This window comes from Abramis brama (assembly GCF_963993115.1).
Source record: "Abramis brama genome assembly, chromosome: 10".
Lineage (NCBI taxonomy): Eukaryota > Metazoa > Chordata > Actinopteri > Cypriniformes > Leuciscidae > Abramis > Abramis brama.
Window position 1 is genome coordinate 468,894 of NC_139972.1, and position 18,667 is coordinate 487,560.

The 18,667-nt window shown below is 44.8% G+C and overlaps 2 protein-coding genes across 3 annotated transcripts in view; both read left to right on the forward strand.

Moving 5' to 3' along the window:
* Window positions 1-3,090, forward strand: part of LOC311090681 (uncharacterized protein) — a 15,637-nt gene extending 12,547 nt beyond the window's left edge. Inside the window, exon 7 of the mRNA XM_084126122.1 lies at window positions 1,305-3,090. Within this exon, the coding sequence (XP_083982248.1) occupies window positions 1,305-1,834 (530 nt within the window). The 3' untranslated portion in view covers window positions 1,835-3,090. The remainder of the gene's footprint in view (window positions 1-1,304) is intronic.
* On the forward strand, window positions 2,638-16,974 carry LOC311090682 (uncharacterized protein). 2 transcript variants are annotated; one of them, XM_084126124.1, is made up of 9 exons: window positions 2,638-2,721; window positions 6,483-6,671; window positions 7,857-8,231; window positions 8,322-8,566; window positions 8,692-8,996; window positions 15,289-15,364; window positions 15,446-15,564; window positions 15,842-16,057; window positions 16,414-16,974. In XM_084126124.1, the coding sequence occupies exons 6-9, from the start codon at window positions 15,343-15,345 to the stop codon at window positions 16,417-16,419; spliced, it is 363 nt and encodes a 120-aa protein (XP_083982250.1). In that variant the 5' UTR covers window positions 2,638-2,721; window positions 6,483-6,671; window positions 7,857-8,231; window positions 8,322-8,566; window positions 8,692-8,996; window positions 15,289-15,342; the 3' UTR covers window positions 16,420-16,974. The 2 variants fall into 2 exon arrangements, with proteins under 2 accessions (XP_083982250.1, XP_083982249.1); XM_084126123.1 differs by lacking the exons at window positions 2,638-2,721; window positions 6,483-6,671 and having other exon boundaries at window positions 7,643-8,231; window positions 15,243-15,364.
* Window positions 16,975-18,667: the final 1,693 nt, after the last annotated feature.

Sequence of the window (18,667 nt, forward strand, 5' to 3'; positions counted from 1 at the left end):
ATGTGAGCATAGTTTTACTGTAAACCTATTTGAGACCACTAAATAAAGTAAGGAAAATCCTGTAGTGTCCACACAATAAAGAGTAAAATAACATTGATGCAGTGTTGAAATGACATAATTATGTGAACATGTAAGTGATTGTTGAGCATTAGTGATGAACACCTGCTGTTAACAAGCAGAATCACTGAAGGAAAGAGAAACAAGAGCAGAACAAAGAGAAGAGACGAGCAGAAACACAACATCTACAGCTGACTTCCAGCCATTACACGTATTGTACTCATTACTAACCAGTATGACGTTATTTCTGTAATACGTCTACAGATGTTCTTATTGACATAATTAACAAAACATAATTTATTCATGCTGCAGTGCATGCTGGGAGTTTTGAGACACTTTACTGGAGCCCATCATGCATTGCGACGTGAAACTTGATTGTCACCATTGCTGAGATTCATGTGCTGATTGTTGATGTCTGTGTGTGTCTAAGCCATGCAGGAGTTGTTTTATGCACTATATGATTTCAATATCCTTCAAAATAACTAAAGCATTGCTGGATCTCACACTGTAGAATCACAGAAATACTTTAATCAATAAATATAAAATTAAAATACCCATAAAATCAAAGATTAGACACAGAAAGAGATCAGTGGATCTGACGAGTCCAAGATGATTACAGCCAAAAACTCCTGATCAACTTCATCTTTGCTTTTTCTTGCCATAATAAATGTGCTTTATAAACTCACAGTCACAGCAGCCACAGAAAAACTAATGTTATAAAGTCAAGAGCACAACTAAATCACACACTGATCACCATAATGGTGACTACATACGTTTATTATTTTCAATAAAACATCTAAATCTCAACAAGTACTTTTGGACATGTATGAAAGAAACACTGTTAAACTGATTTGTAAACTGGTTTCGCACTCAGTGTGGCTGTAAGTCGGCTGTAGTTCTTGTGTTTCTCTTTTTTCTGTTCTTGTCCTTCAGTGATTCTGCTTTCAGGTGTTCATCAGTGTCTCAGTTCACTCAGTCAAGTGGACTATATTAGTGAGCTAGTGTAGGGGATAGTAAATGAGGGTATTATGGTGTGATTTGGAAACACAGCCTCTGAGTGTCGACTTAATTAACTAATTCATTAATACACAGTATATTCCTGTAGGCTATTTTCTCGAAAGCGACAAAAATGACCCAGAATGCATTGTTTTCTACAGTGTATTACTGATTTAATGGAAAAAAGGTATGATATTGTCAGAATCTGACTGTTTTTTTACTGCAAGGTTGAACTGTAGGTTTGTGTTCAGATGCTTGTGTTCTCACACTGGATCCAAACACGGCCCATCCGAACCTCTTTCTGTCCGAGAGCAACCGGAAGGCGACGCACGTGAGAGAGAAGCAGCCGTATCCGGATCATCCGCAGAGATTCGACTGGGAGCCTCAGGTTCTGAGTCGAGAGAGTCTGACTGGACGCTGTTACTGGGAGGCTGAATGGAGCGGGCAGATGGGTGTTGGTATAGTAGTGACATATAAAGGAATGAGGAGTAAAGGAGTTGTTAATGACTTTTTGTTTGGTCGTAATACACGGTCTTGGCAACTCAAGTGTTCTGGTTTTGGCTACATCGCCTCGTACAACAGTCATCACACTAGTATATCCTACCCATCATCCTCTAGAAGAGTAGGAGTGTATCTGGACGTGTCGGCCGGCACTCTGTCCTTCTACAGCGTCTCTGACACACACACACACTTACACACATTCAACAGCACATTCTCTGAACCCCTCTATGCTGGATTCTTGATCCCAACAAGTTGCTCTGTGTGTCTATGTGAGATTTAACAGCCTTTATACCATGGTGTGGGTGAATACTCGATTCTGATTGGCTGCAGGGTGTCCATTAAAAAGTGATAGAGGACACCTAGTAAAGGAGTTCTGGTGAAACTGACTGTTTACCGTTTGAAATTAATTATTAAATGTGCTGGCTACATCAGCTGTGAGTAACCATAGCAACAGGCAGTCAAAGTATCCATTTACAATTTATTGTATCAAAACAAAACTGAAGGGTTCTACGAGCTGAGCGGACTATAAATATCTCCGAAACCAAGTTATTGTTTGTAAAAACTTTAGATTTCGATTGTAAAACTAATTAAAATATAAACTAATGTTTTAAAAATGTGTTATTTGGCAAGTGACCATGGTATAAGCAGGTTAATGCCCGACGAGTTGTCCACTGTCCACTGATGCTGCGCGTCGGACGGTTCACGCCTCGCCATCGTCCATTAATACCTGACAATGGACACCTCGTCGGGCATTAACCCTTACTTGGATGGACTTCACACAATGTGCTGACAGAACATGATCATTGTTGTACTTTAAACATAATTTGGTAATTTACGTTTAATGATAATGCACCAGGTTAAAACATGTAATTGTGATAGATTTAAATGTTTATTAAGAACTGTCAAAATAGAACACATTAAGGAACATAATCAAAAAGAGCTCATAAAATTGTTTAAAAAGTAAAAAAAAAAAAAAAAGTTCAAGTAATAAAATCATGTAAAGTTTGTTTCCATAATTTCTTGTGGATCTGTGATCTATTAGTCAAGCTGAGGTGTGTTGATGATTGATTAGGTTTGCCTGACAGTACACTAGTGGGCGCTCTGCAAGTTCCCGTTGAGAGAACAAGCTGGAGTTTTGTGTGATTGTAATATTTTCCCCCTTTTCAGGTAAGAGAGTTAAATGGTTAAATGCATAACGTTTCATTGTTTATTGCGTCTATTTTAACAGTTTGATGAGTTTTAATGAGGTAACTGAAGCGTGATAAAGAAGAAGCGCTTCAGAGTGAGTGAAGTGACTCCATTTTGTGCATGGAAAGCATGAGGTGCGTGATAGCATGTAAAGATGGATTGATTAATGCTTACTCAAATGTTTAATGTTTATTTGTGCCTGAAATGTGTATATGTTGAGAATGGGAGAGCATTGTAAGTGATATAAGCGAAATATATGTGAGACACAGATATGTACGTATAATTGAGAAGTGTTAAAGTATGAATATATGTACTGAGAAAATAAGAAACTGAATAAAGAAAACAAAAGAGTTTAAAATGAAATGTAAAATGTTGTTTAATAATTTAAAGTATAATAGTGTGATAATTCACTACTGTCAAAATTTATTTTTGTAGTATGAAACTAATAGTTCTAGACACTTGAGGAAACAGAGTAATGTCTTATAAATGTGCTTTATTGTAAATTGTCTTATGAATCTGCATGAAGTTTCTGTTGAGAGAACAACGCTGGAGTTTTGTGTGGTTGTAATATTTTCCCCCTTCTCACGGGACAACATAATCACTTTGTTTGCCTTTTGATTTCATAAAAATCATAATTATATTGAGCAATCAGCAGATCTTCCAGCCGGGCAGCTGAGATCCTATTGGCAGTGTCTACGGGACAGCCAGTTTTCCCTTGTCACTATTACCTCCTCTTAGTGGTCCATTCACGACCCATAACCCTTCTAGTCATCTTGTGAAAGACAGTTATTCTTGCTCACACGCATTGATCTTTGAGTATACAACTCTGGTAAGGTCTGCCCATTTAAGCTTGTCATATAACATATCATATACTCAGAAATAATGTATAATACAACAATAATATAAAATTCTACCAAATTATGGCGATTTTAATGAGTAAAGTAACAATTACTTTTTTAATGTAATGAGTAAAGTAACACATTACAAGTAATGTGCATTACATAATCCAATTACTTTTTGACGTAACTGCAAATTACATTCTGTCAACACAAATACATATATTTACAGCCAAAAAAGTCACTGCAGATGAAGTATTTTCAAGAACAACAGTCATAGTAATAGTATGAATTGAAGCTGAAATATAGCTAGTGATGCATGACGTCCAATTTAGTGGACAGATGATTAATAAGAATTTCCTCCCAATCTAAAATCAATACTTGGAAAATTTGTACTCCTTAGACTTAGACTTTGTTTAGATGTTTCTTGATGTTACAACAGTACAACAGTCCTAGGATAGAAGGAATGGATGGATATTCCGAAGCAACTTGGTATTTCTGAAAAAATCGCATATACAACGACTTGCCACTTGGTGGCAGCGTAAAGGACGATGCACTAGAGTCCACTGTAGAGAGTGATTTGCAACTATGCAAGAAAATTGTTTTTGAATAGCTGTCCACTAACCTCTATGCGTGCACAAAAAAGCAAATGGACTTTTCAGTGTAAACACATACACATACACACACTCACACACACACACACACACATATATATATATATATACAAAACGGCACGGCACAGAATATAGTGAATAGTGAACTGGATGCGGTGTATGATATCAGAGCATCGAAAGAAGGAGCATCAGCAAGACCATTTTGGCAAATTATTTGCGATATTTTAACATATTTTTATCACAAAGAACATTGATAGCCAATTTGTCAAGTCAATTCAAGTCACCTTTATTTATACAGCGCTTTTTACAATACAGATTGTATCAAAGCAGCTTTACAGTGATAACATTAAAATAATACAACAAAGTTTGTTTCTAGAAGAAAATTGCATCATCGTCCACCTTAAGTAAGGCAGATCAATAATGTTGAATATTAAATGTCCCCAACTAAGCAAGCCAAAAGCCAAGGCAACAGTGGCAAGGAACCAAATCAAATATGTTGGATCAGAACATTCAGAATATTATCCAGTTCCATCTGGTTGAAGATCGGAGTCACGCCGGTATGGAGACGAGTTTGTTGAGGATCAGTGCCGATGCTGTGGTGTCGATGAGGCCTTCACAGGGCTGATGAGGCTGGCACTTCAGAGATGCGTCGTGGATGTGTGCAGGTGCAGGTCCACCATCTGATCTGGATACGGCCCGCATCCGGCTGACTTCAGTAAACCTCGGGATAAACAGAGAGACTAATATTAGCGTAGATGCGATTCTTCTTGTGATGTAACGAGTACATCAGGATTTATGGGAAGTGTTCCCGGTTCCAGCTGACCTGATCTATGCAGCCAAACATTGAATTATAGAAGTCTATAATGTGTTATGTGTGTGCTAGGTCAAAGAGATGTGTCTTTAATCTAGCTTTGAACTGACGGAGTGTGTCTGCTTCCCGGACAATGGTAGGAAGACTGTTTCAGAGTTTTGGTGCTAAAAAGGAGAAGGATCTGCCGCCAGCAGTCGATTTTGATATTCTAGGTATTATCAACTGGCCGGAATTTTGAGATCGCAATAGACTTGAAGGACTATAATGCGTTAAGAGCTCGCTCAAGCACTGCGGAGCTAAACCATTTCACGAGTTCACACGTACATGAAATCAGATGTAGTATTTTAAGTGTATTTGGCATGCTGTCCGGGGGAGGGCTCCGAGCTCGGAATTTGGCCTGAACCCAGAGTATTCCCCCTAAAAAGCCATGTAAGCGCAGGACAGCGATCATAAAATGAAGTGAAATTAACCCCCCCAAAAAGTGAAGGGCACGAGAAGGTATTTGCAAAAAACGAGTTTGACCGTTCGACCGGGAGGGCTCTCACAGCATCCGACGGGAGCTTGGATGCTCGCGGCATCGGACGGGTAAGCCCCGCCAGCAGTCGAACGGAGAGCGCCCCCTGAACTCGGTCGGGGGGCTCGACCGGCGCTTCGAAGGGGGCTGGGACACGGGAATAGACCCCTCGCGGCCCAACGAACGGGGAGCCCACGCGGCGACACGAGCGCGGCCGTCCGACGATGATTAAGACAGGCAGGCTCTCACTGCAATTCGAACAGGAGGGCTCGACCAGCGCTTCGGAAGGGGGACTGAGCCCGGCCTATGAACGGGGGGAGATTTTGTGCACCTGGATCGTGTTTGGCAGTTATTATAAACTGATCACAAGCGGAGATCCAGATGAGGCGTCTGAGGAGTGGCATTAACGCAGGTGAGCGAGAACGACCTTTGTTAATGCAGTGCACAGTTGTTTCATTGTCGCAATGGACCAGAATGCTTTTAGTTGACTACTCTTTCCCCTATAGGGAAGCTGCGACGACGATTGGATAGAGCTCAAAAAGGGCAGAGGAGGCTGAAGACTGGGGAGTGTCTATGAGCTGGGGGGGCCAGGAAGGCGCGAACCAGCGTCCTTGTTAAAATCCCCCGAAGCCGATCGAGGGAGCTGCGTCTGTGAACAGTTTGATATCGAGGGGGAGAGAGATAAAGTCGTCGTAGAAAAAAGTTAAGCCATTCCACTGGTTAAGGAAAGTTATCCATAAACTTAACTCGTTTTTGCACTCGCCAGATAGAATAATTTGGTCTTCCAGCGCGTGAACGGATGACGCGAGGGCGAGGAGATGCGCGATGAAAGGGCGGCCTTGTGGAATTATGTGCATAGCATAGTTTAGGTGGCCAAGCAGTGAGAGGAGTTCGCGTTTGGAACAATTTGGGCAGTCTATGAGATTGGACGCGATTAAAATTATTCGATCGATTTTTTTCCTTAGGCAGTGAAGCCTGGAAATTTACTGAGTCCAAATGCCCAAAAACTTGATGGATGTAGATGGACCCATTGTTTTCTCCTGAGCTAACGGGATCCCTAGCTCTGCGAAAACTTTTTGCACCGTGAGGAGGTGTGCCGTGGGGATGGCGTTGTGCGGTGAAATGATTAAGATATCATCGAGCAGATGGAGAAGGTAAGGAATTGCGTGTTATTGGATAGAATCCAACATATGGCTTCGGATAGAGTGTTGAAGATTTTGGGGCTGAAAGTTAAACGCACGGCGAAATAAAAATGTTTCCGCCAGTTCACGCCGAATAAATGGCATGAATCTGGGTGGATTGGCATTACTTTAAAAGCCAAATCCATGCGCCGCGTCCAGCGATTTTGATCATTGTTATGGCTTGTTCGATATCGTGATAATGAAGAGAATATTCTTCGAGAGGGATAAGACTATTGATGCTTGGAAATGGAGAGTTATGAGGGGCTGAGAGATCAATTATCATGCGCTTTTTTCCTGAAAACTTTCTGGTAGCCACGCCTATGGGGCTAATACGAAATTTGTCAAACGGGGGTGCTTCGAAAGGGCCGATCATGAAACCTGATTCGATTTCTTTTTTGATTAGTTCGTCTACTACTTCAAGCTCTACTATGGAGGATTGAAGATTATCGCAGATTATCGTTTGAAACCTTGTTTGAGACCAGACAGCAGATAATTTGTAAAGTTGACATCGGGGTGATGAGATAATTCCTTGGCCAGACGGGATACATTCACAGGAGTCGAGAGAGAATATTTTGCACTTTTATTTACAGACTTTTGTACAGGACATACGGTCCTGTACACAGTAATTGCAAACGTGGAGAAAGTGACAGCGTTGTCTTGGGCATTTCCCCTCGTTGAAATTATTGCATACTTGTCTGTTAGATGTAACATGAGGCTCTGCTTGAAAAATTTCTACCGAAAGAGTGATCCTCTCTTGCAGGTCGCGGAACATAACTGGTAGATTTAATTGGATTCTGTTCTGGGCAGGAAGGAATTGAGGGATTAATTTGAGGGCATGCCGTAGTGGCATGGTTGACGGATCTGCAAATTGCGCATGAAATATTTCGGCATCCGAGAAAAACTCCGTTATGGAGATCAGTATCCAACGCTCCCCAATAAGGACTGATTCCATTGGGAGATACGTACGGCGCATTTGGCAGAAAACAGTTTGTGGTACGTGTAGAAATGACTACCCCCATACGATTATGATGGAAAGATAATCGTTCAGCTCGCGCCGTCTATGGGGAGAACATATAATTTCAGTATAGCGGTTGAAAGCAATACAAAATTCGGCCAATGATAGTGTGCGTGACGAAACCTGTGTGTTGTTTTTTAAAGTAACGGATATATCGCTGCAGTCCACCTGGCGATTGGACTCTGATGGGGGAAACAAGGACAGTAAAGAGCCCAAGTCCACATCCGCACATGCGAGGATTTGAGCTCTGATGTTGTTCGTCACTGGAGGACGTTCTGCGGCGACAGCGTTTGGAGGAGCTGGTTGAGGTGTTGCTGAAAAGAGAGAGAAGGGAGATCGAGCATGGAGAGGGTTAAAAGAAGGGAGGGCCGGGGCTGTGGCCGTTTGCGGAGGCATCCTCACGCAAAAGTCGGCCCCGGGACAGGTGGAGGAGGAAGAAAAGGAGCAGGGTGAGGAACGGAAAGGGGAAGGAATTGCGTCGGCGTTTGTCCAGTTGGCGGAGGCATCCTCACGCTAGGGTAAGCACCTGGAGCTGAAAAGTACTGATAGGGGAAAAGGTAGGAGGAAAAGGGAACGTTTGAGGAGTTGATGTGTAGTTGGTGTTGCAGGGGGCTGGAGCGTGCGGTGCAGTGGTGGGAGGAGCTGAGGAGAAAAGTTGACCCGGAAGGGTTTGAAGCCCTACCGCGACTGGTTCTGGGGCGCGGCCCAGACTCGCTGAAGGTCTGCGGCGGCGTGACGCCGGGGCGGGACCCGGCACTGCGTGTGAGGAAGGTGGAGACGCTGCAGGACAAGAGATCGGGGCCCGGCGGGCCTTGCTCGTTCGAGCCGATGAAGTGGGAGCTGAAGGAGAAGGGTGAGTAGATTGCAAGGAGACATATAGATTAAATAATTCTGCTTTATTCAATCTTCGTGAAAAGTTGACGTCAGAATTAATTAGGGCTTGTCTCAGCCCTTTAACAGTCCATTTCCCTATGGCAGGGATGTTTGGATGGACCGGAGAGGAGGTAGACGAGGAGGAAGATGGTGGATTTCTCGCCGGCGATGGTGAAGGGAGTCCTTGGCGTCTTGGCATGCGTGGAGAGGATCGTGTGAGCCGGCGTCCCCGATTTGAAGATGGAGGCTCGATGATGTTGGTGGTTGGAGAAGGAATGATCCTTGGATCGGCGGATTGCGATGGAGGCTCATCTGTGACGAAAGAATCGTCATCAGAAGGGAAGAGCTCTATCTCGGACATGCCAGCAAAGGGCGGGGCCAAATGCTGTGAAACTTGACATGAGACGCAGGTGAGGAAAGGCTTTATTTATACCGGCTTCCTCTTGTGCTGATTGGTTGATTACCTGAACGTGCTCCTCCCGAACTTTGTTACATAAAACTTAATTTAGTGCTTTGTAAGTAATCAGCAATATTTTAAAATGTATACGATGTTTAATAGGGAGCCAATGCAGTGTTGACAGAACCGGGCTAATATGGTCATACTTCCTGGTTCTGGTAAGAACTCGAGCTGCTGCGTTTTGGACCAGCTGTAGTTTGTTTATTAAGCGTGCAGGGCAACCACCCAGTAGAGCATTACAATAATCTAGCCTTGAGGTCATGAACGCATGAACTAATTGTTCCACATTTGTCAATGAGAGCCTATGGCGTAATTTAGATATTTTTTAAGATGGAAAAATGCGGTTCCCTTTCAAGGGAACTCCCGTTGCGTCGAGAATGACGCTATGGGGAACGCTTTGCGTGATGACGTCTTGAAGCACATGTAAAATCAGTCCAATGGTGTAGTGGGACGTCAGAGGCGGGTGACGTCACGTACCAGGAAGCTATAAAAGCCGGCCCGAAACAGAAAACGAAAGCTTTCTGAGTCTTCAGTCGCGCTCTGTGTTGAAATCTGTCCTTGTTATTTGGTGTTGTCTGTCTATATATATATATATTTATTCAGATATGGCGAGCAAGCAGCAGTATCGAGTGTGTGTCCATCCCTGCCCGCGTTATTTAACGGGAGGTGACACACACACTCTTTGTGTTGTTTGTTTGGGAGAGGAGCATGCCCAGTCAGCACTCGAGGGTGGTGACTGTGTGCATTGCTGTGCGCTTCCATTGCGGACGCTCCGATCCCGGTTGGCTCGGTTCAATCCCGACCACGTTCCCCAGGGCTCGGGTCCCGCCGCGGCTGAGGCTCGGCGGCGATCTCAGACCTGGGGTTCGCAAATGGATCTGTCAGTGGATGTTGAGACGGGCTCTGCCTTATCTCAGCCTCTTACTGACAGATCCAGTGCCTCTCATCAGGGTGTGGAAGCACGCGCTGCGGTTTCTTCCCCCCCGATAGAGGCACCAGTACTACAACTATCCAGCTCTGAGGAGTTGGATGTTGTCAGTATTGAAGCTGAGTCTGAGGATTCGCCACCTCAGTCTCATGCATTTGAAGAGCTGCTTGATGTAGTTACTAGAGCAGTTGACAGACTTTCTATTGAGTGGCCAGAGGATAGGCAGGACGTTCGTTCGAAAAGCAAACTCGACGAACGCTTCCTGCCATCTCGTGCACAGCCTCAGCGCAGGAGTCTTCCGTTTTTCCCCGATCTCCACACCGAGGTGTCGAGATCGTGGGGAAAACCAATGTCATACAGAGTATACACACCACAAACATCCCATTACTCTTCCATCTATAAATATAAAGAGCATGGTTATGGGGAGATGCCGAAGGTGGAGGAGACGTTGGCGAACTATCTCTCTCCAGCAACGGCATCTTCCTTGAAGACTCCTACACTCCCCACTAAACCAGTAAAGTTTACATCTTCCCTGATTCATAAATCGTATGCAGCCGCTGGTCAAGCTGCAGCGTGTCTGCATACGATGTCCCTTATGCAGGCTTATCAGGCAGAATTACTGGGTGATTTAGAGGAGGGCGGGGGTATTGGTCCTGACACAGTAGCTGAACTGCGTAGAGCCACAGATTTGTCTCTCAGGGCCACCAAGGAGACCGCTAAATCAGTCGGGCGGTCTATGGCAGCCCTGGTGGCCACTGAGAGGCATCTGTGGCTCAATCTGAGTGACATCAAAGATAGAGATAAACATGTTCTTTTAGATGCGCCGGTTTCTACTGTTGGGCTATTTGGAGATGCAGTGAACAGTGCGGTAGCTAAATCGCAAGAAGCTTCAAAACAGGCTGCTGCACTCCAGAAACTTCTCCCCCGCCGTTCTTTCATTGAGGCTGCTGAGCGGGAGCAGCCTCACTCCTCTAAAAAGAGCGCTGATCATCGTGCCACTCAAAAGCAGAGTGTGTCCTCCCGTGCTCCCCCACAAAAATCTCAGGGACACGGAGGGCGCGCTCAAACCCAGCAGTCTTCGAGGGGTAGAGCGGATCTGCGGACCGTTATTACTGCCAAGAAGGCTGCTGGGAAGAAATCCTGACGTCCGAGGGCTCAGGACTAATGAGGGTAGTCCCCCCCGAAGCAGAGCGGTTAACACCTCTTTTTACGGTGCCCGTCTCTCTTCGGTACCCTCAGGGGACCGTTCTGCCAACCCTGCCGCCTCAGGTGTTACAGGGCGCAGCGGTCTCCGGCGAGCACATATCTCAAGGACCACCCGGAAACGTAGTGGCCTCGGGATGCCCGCCCCCTCCGAGGAGGGTGTTAGAGCAGTCTGTTCGGTCGTTCCCTGCCGGTGCGCCGTTACAGGGCGACGAATTGACTACTCGACAACAACAAAATCCAGAAACCAGTCTCGAGAGGCTGGTACCTCTAGTAGAATCTTTGACAGCGTGGAAGCTACTGTCAAATGTTTCTCGTTGGGTCCTGCAGACCGTAGAAAAAGGGTATCAGATACAATTCAAGAAACGCCCACCTCGGTTTATGGGGGTCCTGCCCACAGTGGTGGGCCCCGAGCAGGTTCTGGTTATGGAACAGGAAGTAAACACTCTGTTAGAGAAAGGGGCCATAGAATATGTACCTCCCTCCAACAGGGAAGCCGGGTTTTACAGCCGGTACTTCATAGTTCCAAAGAAGGACGGGGGATTGCGTCCCATTTTAGATCTTCGAGTTCTGAACGAGTCAGTCATGCAGCTCAAGTTCAAAATGTTAACATTGAGACAGATCGTGCCACAGATCAGGTCCGAGGACTGGTTTGTCACGATAGACCTCAAGGACGCATATTTCCATATTTCCATCCGTCCGTGTCATTGGAAGTTCCTGAGGTTTGCTTTCGGGGGCAAAGCATACCAATATCGGGTTCTTCCATTCGGCCTAGCTTTATCACCCCGCACTTTCACCAAATGCATGGATGCAGCTCTGGCGCCGCTGCGCCTCCAGGGTATTCGCATCATGAACTACATCGACGATTGGTTGATTTTAGCTCAGTCGCATCAGTTGGCGGTTCAACATCGAGATGTTGTTCTCGCCCACATGAAAGAGTTGGGGTTACGGCTGAACGCCAAGAAGAGTGTGCTTTCTCCACTCCAGAGGACCACTTTTTTAGGCGTGGTTTGGGACTCAGTGTCGATGCAGGCGTGCCTGTCACCGCCACGTATAGAGTCCATCCTTGCAGCTGTGAAAGGTGTAAAGCTAGGCCAGCTACTCACTGTCAAACAGTTCCAGAGACTGTTGGGTCTCATGGCAGCAGCTTCCAACGTGATACCTTTTGGACTACTGCACATGAGGCCCCTGCAGTGGTGGCTCAGGACCAGGGGGTTTTCCCCGAGGGGCAACCCATTTCGCACAATCAGGGTCACGCGGCGATGCTTACGTGCCCTGGTTATGTGGAAGAAACCTTGGTTCCTGTCCCAGGGCCCAGTGTTGGGAGCTCCTTGTCGTCGCAAACTGCTAACGACGGATGCTTCCCTCACGGGTTGGGGAGCGATCCTGGAGGGTCGCTCATCTCAAGGTCTGTGGGAAGACCATCATCGTTCCTGGCATATCAATCGCCTAGAGATGTTAGCTGTCTTCCGGGCTCTGAGGAGCTTTATCACAGATCTCAGGGGACACCATGTGTTAGTACACACGGACAACACGTCGGTAGTCGCCTATATCAACCACCAAGGGGGTTTGCGCTCGCGCCCGTTATCCAACTTGGCACGCCATATCCTCTTGTGGTCCCAGGGGAAGTTACTGTCACTCAGGGCAGCTTACATCCCCGGGGTCCAGAATATAGGAGCAGACACTCTGTCGAGGCAGGGGCCGAGGCCCGGGGAATGGAGGCTCCACCCCGAGGTGGTGGAGCTGATATGGAGGGAGTTCGGCCAAGCACAAGTGGATCTGTTTGCGTCTCGAGAGACGTCTCACTGTCCACTTTGGTTCTCCCTCACGCATCCAGCTCCTCTGGGACTGGATGCTATGGTTCAGACGTGGCCGAGGCTACGTCTGTACGCCTTTCCCCCAGTTGCTCTGCTCCCGGGAGTTCTGGAGAGAGTTCGCAGGGACCGGGTTTGCCTGCTTCTTATAGCCCCGCGCTGGCCGGGCAGAGTATGGTTTCCCGATCTGGTCTCCCTCCTCGACGGGCATCCTCTGGAGTTACCCGTCAGGAGAGACCTTCTGTCCCAGGCAGGGGGCTCAATATTTCACCCCCGCCCAGAACTGTGGAACCTGTGGGCTTGGCCTCTGAGGGGGCCCAGCTCATAGAGTCAGGTCTCTCAACTGAGGTTGTTGAGACCATTCTACAGTCCAGAGCTCCCTCCACGAGGAAACTTTATGCCCTGAAGTGGAGAGTCTTCACTTCTTGGTGTAGTGACCGTCGGTTGGACCCAGTTAACTGCCCAATTGGTACAGTGCTGGAGTTCCTGCAGGACCGGTTCACTGCAGGTCTGACCCCGTCCACTTTAAAGGTTTATGTGGCGGCCATAGGTGCTTACCACATTCCTTTGGGTGGAATGTCTGTGGGGAAAGACCCTTTGATATCTCGTTTCCTTCGTGGCACTTGGAGGCTGAGGCCTGCAGTTCGCTCTAGGGTGCCACCATGGGACTTGTCCATTGCATTACAAGGCTTGTCCCTGGCCCCCTTTGAGCCTATTGAGGAGGTTCCTGAGAAGTTTTTAACGCTGAAAGCTCTTTTCCTTCTTGCTATTTCCTCTCTCAAGAGAATTGGGGATCTCCAAGCGTTGTCGGTTGCTCCGTCATGCTTGGAGTTTGCTCCGGGTATGATCAAAGCATTTCTTCATCCGAGACCGGGCTATATCCCCAAGGTCCCCACTAATGTGGTCAGACCTATTGTTCTGCAGGCCTTCTGTCCTCCTCCCTTTCAAAATGCGGACCAGGAGGCTAATAATTTGCTTTGCCCTGTGCGGGCGTTAGACGCATATGTCCACAGAGCTGCCCTGTGGCGAAAAAGTGATCAATTATTTGTGTGCTTTGGGTCCCCTAACAAAGGAGGTCCAGTGTCTAAGCAAAGGATGAGCAAGTGGGTGGTCGAGGCTATCTCACTTGCTTATGAGGCGGCTGGGCAGCCTTCTCCTTTGGCTGTCCGGTCGCACTCTACAAGGAGTATGGCGGCCTCTAAGGCCCTTATTTCAGGAGTTTCACTACAGGATGTCTGTGATGCGGCAGGCTGGTCCTCACCGCACACTTTCGTCAGGTTTTACTCTTTGGATCTAGACTCTGCTCCAGGGTCTCATGTTTTGTCATCCTAGTGCTGCTCTATTAGATTACACACAGGACAGACATTCGTAGCTATGGAGGCGTTGGTATAGACGTTCCCCATAGCGTCATTCTCGACGCAACGGGAGTTCCCTTGAAAGGGAACGCCTCGGTTACGACTGTAACCTCGGTTCCCTGAAGAGGGAACGAGCGTTGCGTCGCCTTGCCATATCTCCTTCATGCCTGTCAGCTCGACTTCAGACTTTTACGAAGCTTTCGTTTTCTGTTTCGGGCCGGCTTTTATAGCTTCCTGGTACGTGACGTCACCCGCCTCTGACGTCCCGCTACACCATTGGACTGATTTTACATGTGCTTCAAGACGTCATCACGCAAAGCGTTCCCCATAGCGTCATTCTCGACGCAACGCTCGTTCCCTCTTCAGGGAACCGAGGTTACAGTCGTAACCGAGGCGTTTTACAGATACTAGACACGTGACTTTCAAATGAAAGATTGGTATCAAAGAGCACACCCAGGTTCCTAACCGACGACGATTTGTGTTGTTTTGGAAACATTTCTTATTTGGTCTTTTGGAGAACTATAGAGACAAGCACAGTCAGGTCTATATAATAAATGTTGTTTTTTAATGACAAAATTCAATTTTCAGAAATGTAAATTTTCCTGTAAAAAACCCAAGTTTTACATTATTTAAGAAAGAAAATGAGCTTTATATGGACTCAATTCAATTTTCTATGAAGCAAAAAGCAGTTAAAACTTAGAAAATGTGTAAATGTTTCAATGTCTTTATGTAGATCTACATTAATCCCTCTAGCGTGCAACTCTTACATTCTGTTTTTTGTTCACTGTTGTATTTGTGACATTATTTTTTGTTAAGAAAAAAGAAAAAAGAAAAAAGCAGGAGCGTCATCAGCTCTATAATTGCTCTCGAACACACCTAACAACTGTTGTGATGCTCAGGGGTGTGTGTGTGTGTGTGTGTGTGTGTGTGTGTGTGTGTGAGGAGGAGCTCTGGTGTGAGGATAAATACTGCTGTCCTCACCATCACATCACATTCATCATGGACTTAGATCTGAACTCAGGTAAACTCATACACCAGTAAACATCCAAACGTGATTGTCTTAATGTTTGATCTGTAAGTGAGAGTGTGTGTTCTTCACCAGCTGTTGGAGGAGATGAGGTGAAGAAGGAAGAGGGGAAAGAGGTGGAGGGAATCTTTGGGTTCGGAAATAAGGATAAAGACAAAGAAGAAAAGGACAAAGAGTGCAAGGACAAGGACAAGGTAAGAAGAGTTATTCATGATAGTCAATGAAAGTTAAATCTAAATCCGTTACAGAAACACCAACATGTGTGACACTTCTCATCCCAATAATACACTGATTTTACTCCAAACTAATCGGATTAGAAAGTAAAACGGCTTCTGAATGATTCTTTCAACCCGGAAGATTCCTTTCAAGAGCTCAGCTGTCGTTCAGCCCTCGAGGGTTAACAGTGACGTACAATAAGAGAAGTCATGCGTGTTATAACTGCATTATACTGTTTTATGTGGGTCTTTTCAGAGTGACTGCAAAGAAAAGGAGAAAGACAAGGACAAGGACAAGTGCAAAGACAAAGATAAAGATAAGTGCAAAGACAAAGATAAAGATAAAGATAAGTGCAAAGACAAGGACAAGAAGAAGGATAAAGAACACAAAAAGGGTCATGGTCACGGACACGGTCACGGACACGGACACGGACACGGTCGAGGACGCAGGTCTTCTTCATCCAGTGATGAGGTAAGGTGTGCTTCTGCTTCTGCTGTGATCCTCGTCTGATGCTGCTCAACACACGGCTCACACACACCTGTTGAGTCTATACAGATGCAATAAAGTTGCAACCCTTCTCACGTTGTAACATTTTCATCATATTACAAATGCTCCTCACATAAAACGGTGTAAACGTGAGAACACACCCAGTAAAGTGAGAGATGTGGACGCGCCCGTAATGCAGACTAACCGGTTCAGTGTCAGAGAGAGTGGAAGATGACAGATCTACCAGGAACCAAATCTGTCTCTCACATCAGCTCTGGAGATTCACAGATCGCTCGCTAGTATTATAATGATAGCTCATACTGTTCTCTCTCTGTTTGTAGGACTGAAGACTGATGACGTCTGGACCGGGGCAAGTTGTCACACGGGGAGAAGAACGCCCCGTCAAAAACCTTGATCTCAGTGGTTTTATATGTTGGTTTCAAACTCCTAGTTGGAGCATTTGTCTTTATTAGTACAATAAAATTCCAATACTGCTATATTTATATATATTGCTATATATAATGTTTTCTATGATGCATTTATCCATAAAAATGTGGCTTTTTACAATATGTTTTATTGTTGAAAATGGATTATATGTGTGTAGGTCATATTACAAATGTTTGATTTCTCATATCAATGTCGATACACATTGTGACAACATGCCCCGATAAAGGTGACCGTGTCTTTTCTTTGTAGTTGTAAAGACAGTTTTTGACAATAAAAGTGATTTTTCAGAACAAACTCACCATGAGAAATATTCTGCCTTCTTTATCTTGTACAATTTCATATTATTCCATATTCATAAAATTATCACATGTGATTTTTATTTCATAACACTTACAAATAAAAAAACTAATAAAAACAAATAAAAGTTATATATATATACATAATATGTGTGTATGTACTGTGTATAATTATTTTTTATATATAAACACACACAACATCCATGTATATATTTAAGAAATATTTGCATATATATATATATATATATATATATTTGTACATAATTTATATTATATATAAATATTTTATATATAAATAACACATTTTTCTTAAATATATACATGTATGTGAGTGTATTTATATATACTATATATTTAAATAAGTACACACACATATATTATGTAAACACAAACTTTTATTTTGGATGTGATTAATCGTTGCAAAGCACTATTTATAAATATTTTGATAATGTTGGGGAAAATTTTACATGGAGAATAAAAAATATTGCATCAAAATTCTCAGTTTACAGACAGATGCATTATACTACACCAAACATGACACATGAAGCATTTTAATATCAAATGATTTCTGCTCATGTCAGAATATGATTATGATTTGGGGAACGCACACCTGACTTCATCGCTTGAACACATCATTCTTTCATTCACCAACTAATGTCTGCATTAATGCACAGGTTCGCTATGAGGAGAAACGTGTGGATTGGGTTATGGAGTTATGATCAGTGTGGATTGGGTTATGGAGTTATGATCAGTGTGGATTGGGTTATGGAGTTATGATCAGTGTGGATTGGGTTATGGATTGGGTTATGGAGTTATGATCAGCGTGGATTGGGTTACGGAGTTATGATCAGCGTGGATTGGGTTACGGAGTTATGATCAGCGCGGATTGGGTTATGGAGTTATGATCAGTGTGGATTGGGTTACGGAGTTATGATCAGCGCGGATTGGGTTATGGAGTTATGATCAGTGTGGATTGGGTTACGGAGTTATGATCAGCGCGGATTGGGTTATGGAGTTATGATCAGTGTGGATTGGGTTATGGAGTTATGATCAGCGCGGATTGGGTTATGGAGTTATGATCAGTGTGGATTGGGTTACGGAGTTATGATCAGCGCGGATTGGGTTATGGAGTTATGATCAGCGAGGATGGAGTTATGATCAGCGCGGATTGGGTTACGGAGTTATGATCAGTGCGGATTGGGTTACGGAGTTATGATCAGTGTGGATTGGGTTACGGAGTTATGATCAGCGCGGATTGGGTTATGGAGTTATGATCAGTGCGGATTGGGTTATGGATTGGGTTATGGAGTTATGATCAGCGTGGATTGGGTTACGGAGTTATGATCAGTGTGGATTGGGTTACGGAGTTATGATCAGCGCGGATTGGGTTATGGAGTTATGATCAGTGTGGATTGGGTTATGGAGTTATGATCAGTGTGGATTGGGTTATGGAGTTATGATCAGTGTGGATTGGGTTACGGAGTTATGATCAGCGCGGATTGGGTTATGGAGTTATGATCAGTGTGGATTGGGTTACGGAGTTATGATCAGCGCGGATTGGGTCATGGAGTTATGATCAGCGCGGATGGAGTTATGATCAGCGCGGATTGGGTTACGGAGTTATGATCAGTGCGGATTGGGTTATTGATTGGGTTACGGAGTTATGATCAGCGCGGATTGGGTTACGGAGTTATGATCAGTGTGGATTGGGTTATGGAGTTATGATCAGTGCGGATTGGGTTATGGAGTTATGATCAGTGCGGATTGGGTTATGGATTGGGTTATGGAGTTATGATCAGCGTGGATTGGGTTACGGAGTTATGATCAGTGTGGATTGGGTTACGGAGTTATG